The 3,096-nt window shown below is 48.1% G+C and overlaps 1 protein-coding gene across 3 annotated transcripts; it reads left to right on the forward strand.

Moving 5' to 3' along the window:
- Positions 1–257: 257 nt before the first annotated feature.
- On the forward strand, positions 258–1,502 carry LOC144710310 (uncharacterized). 3 transcript variants are annotated; one of them, XR_013583261.1, is made up of 3 exons: positions 258–917; positions 981–1,211; positions 1,292–1,502. XR_013583261.1 is itself a non-coding variant. In XM_078584046.1 (3 exons), the coding sequence occupies exons 1-3, from the start codon at positions 450–452 to the stop codon at positions 1,144–1,146; spliced, it is 579 nt and encodes a 192-aa protein (XP_078440172.1). In that variant the 5' UTR covers positions 259–449; the 3' UTR covers positions 1,147–1,502. The 3 variants fall into 3 exon arrangements, 2 of the variants coding, with proteins under 2 accessions (XP_078440171.1, XP_078440172.1); XM_078584046.1 differs by having other exon boundaries at positions 259–617; positions 673–917; positions 981–1,502; XM_078584045.1 differs by having other exon boundaries at positions 981–1,502.
- Positions 1,503–3,096: the final 1,594 nt, after the last annotated feature.

Consider the following 3,096-nt stretch of genomic DNA (forward strand, 5'->3'; position numbering starts at 1 on the left):
TATCTCATTCACTTCACTACCCTAGTCCTCATTAATAAAAGGGATAATAGCACGAAATGTCCCAAACTTTTTCAATAATCTGAGATATATCCAAAACTTTTTTCTTGGCACGGTATATCCCAAACTCTCAAAGTCGACTCCGACATATCCTCCAACATATCCCGGTGATGACGTGGAATCTATTGTGGCTGCCAGGTGGATTTCCGGTCAGATTTTGAGCTGGCGGAATCCACCTGGCAGCCACGATTGATTCGACGTCATAACTGGGATTAACCCTTTTCTCTCTCTATCCTCGATCAAACCTAGTTGAGAGAAAGAGAGCGCGAGAGAGTGAGAGGCGTTCTAGAGAGAGAGAGCGAGAGAGAGAGGCATTCCAGAGAGAGAGTGAGAGAGTGAGAGAGAGGCGTTCTAGAGAGAGAGAGAGATGTTCCAAAGAGAGAGATGCCGCCATGGTTCGAGCAGTTCTTGAGAGCGGTGTTCTACGTGCCGTGCCCGGCTCACATGGAGAATCGCAAGTGGTGCAATCTCTACTGCACCGACTGTATGACCCCGATCTGCTCCGACTGCCGCGACGACGCCGAAAGCATTGCCGCCGCCGCAAGCACCTCATTCTACAGGTTCTTCTTCTTCTTCTTCCTCTTCCTCTTCTTTGACCTGATCAGGGGATTGCAGGTGGTCCGATCTTCGTACCAGGCCGCGGTACAGATCGACGGCACGAACAGGCTCGGGAAGTTGTTCGGCGAGGAGGACGATGACATTCAAGTCTACCGCGCGAACCGGGTCAGGATCTACTATCTCCATAGCCGCGGGCCGAGCAAAGCAGAGGCCGGGAGGGCCAGCCCTTTCCTGTACGGAGCCTGCAGCTGGCCGCTGCTCGACGCGGACAAGCGATACTTTTCTATCAGCTGCAAGTTGAGGTAATTTCCCGAGGAATTGAAAATTGGACGGGAATTTGAACTGATTTGAGATTTGGCCTGTAGCTCATGCCCGAGGAAGAACACGGCCGGCTCTGCCACCATCTCCGCGACTCTTCCTTCTCGCACACCGTCGGGTTCAACGGCGACGACGTCCCCCGCGAGCGGGGCAAGGGGGATAAGCGGAAGGCCAAGTTTCCAAGGAGATCGCCCATGTTTCAATCGTTGTTGACCTGCGGAAATCTCGAGCGGGGATCTGAAAGTGGAACCTGATCGTCCGGGATGCTTCTCACGCGGGTGATTTTTCCTCATTCTTTGATTCTGCCGTGCTTGTAGGACGACAACACAGATGAACAATTTTGGATCCGATTTCCCAGAGTGATCTCACTGAGCTGCGGCGACTGCGTTCGCAAAAGCTTCTTCGATCGTCAGGCGGAGCTTGCGACGGTTTCTTGGTAAATTGTGTGGGGGATGAACGGCGGAGACGATGGAATGAACGGTCTCTTCTTCCCGGTGGTCTTAGCTCGTTCGCGAAAAGGCCTAGATCTTTCTTATCTGTCGCTCAAATCATATCGATCTCCTTCTCTTCTCTCTCTCTCGCTCTATCTCTCTTGGTCTCTCTCTCCCTCTTTTTCTCGGACTCTCTTTCACTCTCTCGCTCTTTCTTTCTCTTTCACTCTCTCTCTCTTATCCCTCGCTCTTTCTCTCTCTTTATCGGCCTCTCTCTCTCCCTCTTCTCGTTCTCTGGGTCTCTCTTTCACTCTCTCTTCCTCTTCTCTCTCGCTTCCTCTCTCTATCTTTTCTCTGTCTTGGTCTCTCTCTCCCTTTTTCTTTCTCTCGCCCTCTCTGCCTTTCTCTCTCTCTCCCCTCGCTGCCTTTCTCTCTCCTTCCCCTCTCTACCCTTCTCTCTCTCCCCCTCCTCTCTACCTCTCTCTCGCCCTCCCTCCCTCCCTCGCTCGCACTCTCCGTTGGTCTCTGTCTCTCTCTCCCTGTCCCTCCCTCACTCTCTCCTTCGGTCTCTCTCTCCCCGCCCTCTCTCTTTTTCTTTCTCTTTCTCTCTCTCTTTTTCTCTCTTTCGCTCTCTTTCTCTCTCTGCCTCTCTCTCTCTCTCTCCCTCTGTCCCTCCCTCCCTCTCTCTCTCTCTCATTCCTTCCCACCCGCTCTTTCTCTCTCTCAGTCTCTCTCTTTCTATGTCTCTATCTTTCTCTCTCTTTCTCTCTCTACAACGTCTCTCTCTCTAGGATGCCTCTCTCTCTCTCTCTCTCGCTGTCTCTCTCTAGAATGCCTCTCTCTCTTGCTCTCTCTCTCTCAACTAGGTTTGATCGAGGATAGAGAGAGAAAAGGGTTAATCCCAGTTATGATGTGGAATCTATCGTGGCTGCCAAGTGGATTCCGCCAAGTCAAAGTCTGACCAGAAATCCACCTGGCAGCCACGATGGATTCCAAGTCATCACCAGGATATGTCAGAGTCGACTTAGAGAGTTTGGGATATACCGTGTCAAAAAAAAATTTAGGATATACCTCAGATTTTTGAAAAAGTTTGGGGCATTTCGTGCTATTAACCCTTAATAAAATGGAGAAAGGCTCAGCCAACCCTATGTACCTACGGATAGTAGTGGACGATGAGCATAGTTCCCGATAGAAGGGGTGTACATGCTTCATCATCCCTTCCTATTGAATTGGTACAATAAGGGATACAGAGATGGGCATTGATCAGGCGGCATAAAAGTAGGTGCACTATACTTGAGCGAGGAATTAATGCGACTAAGGCGTAATACAACGATATAGGCTACAAACACCCGATGCATTAGGTTAGATTCCAAAACATAATAGATGTATTTACAACTTAATACAATCCTTGTGCCTTTCTAAAACACATAACGCCAAGTACTGTTAGCCCTCAAATATCAATAATTAAACACCCTAAATCGTAAAAATTGTTTCAACTAGTGAAGGAAATACTCATACCATTAAATCATAAAAATTGTTTCAACTAGTGAAGGAAATACTCATACCATTAAAATACATTTTTTCATTTATTTCGTCGAATACAGCTATCCGGCATAACTTTATACTGCAGTCCATTGTAATTCAATTCCTTACCTTGTTTCCAATTTTTATTTTAAAATGGCAAGCATTTCTCCCTTCTGCTCAGTTTTTCTCGAACTGAATAACTATTTTC

Source organism: Wolffia australiana, chromosome 12 (genome assembly GCF_029677425.1).
Source record: "Wolffia australiana isolate 7733 chromosome 12, ASM2967742v1".
Taxonomy (NCBI): domain Eukaryota; kingdom Viridiplantae; phylum Streptophyta; class Magnoliopsida; order Alismatales; family Araceae; genus Wolffia; species Wolffia australiana.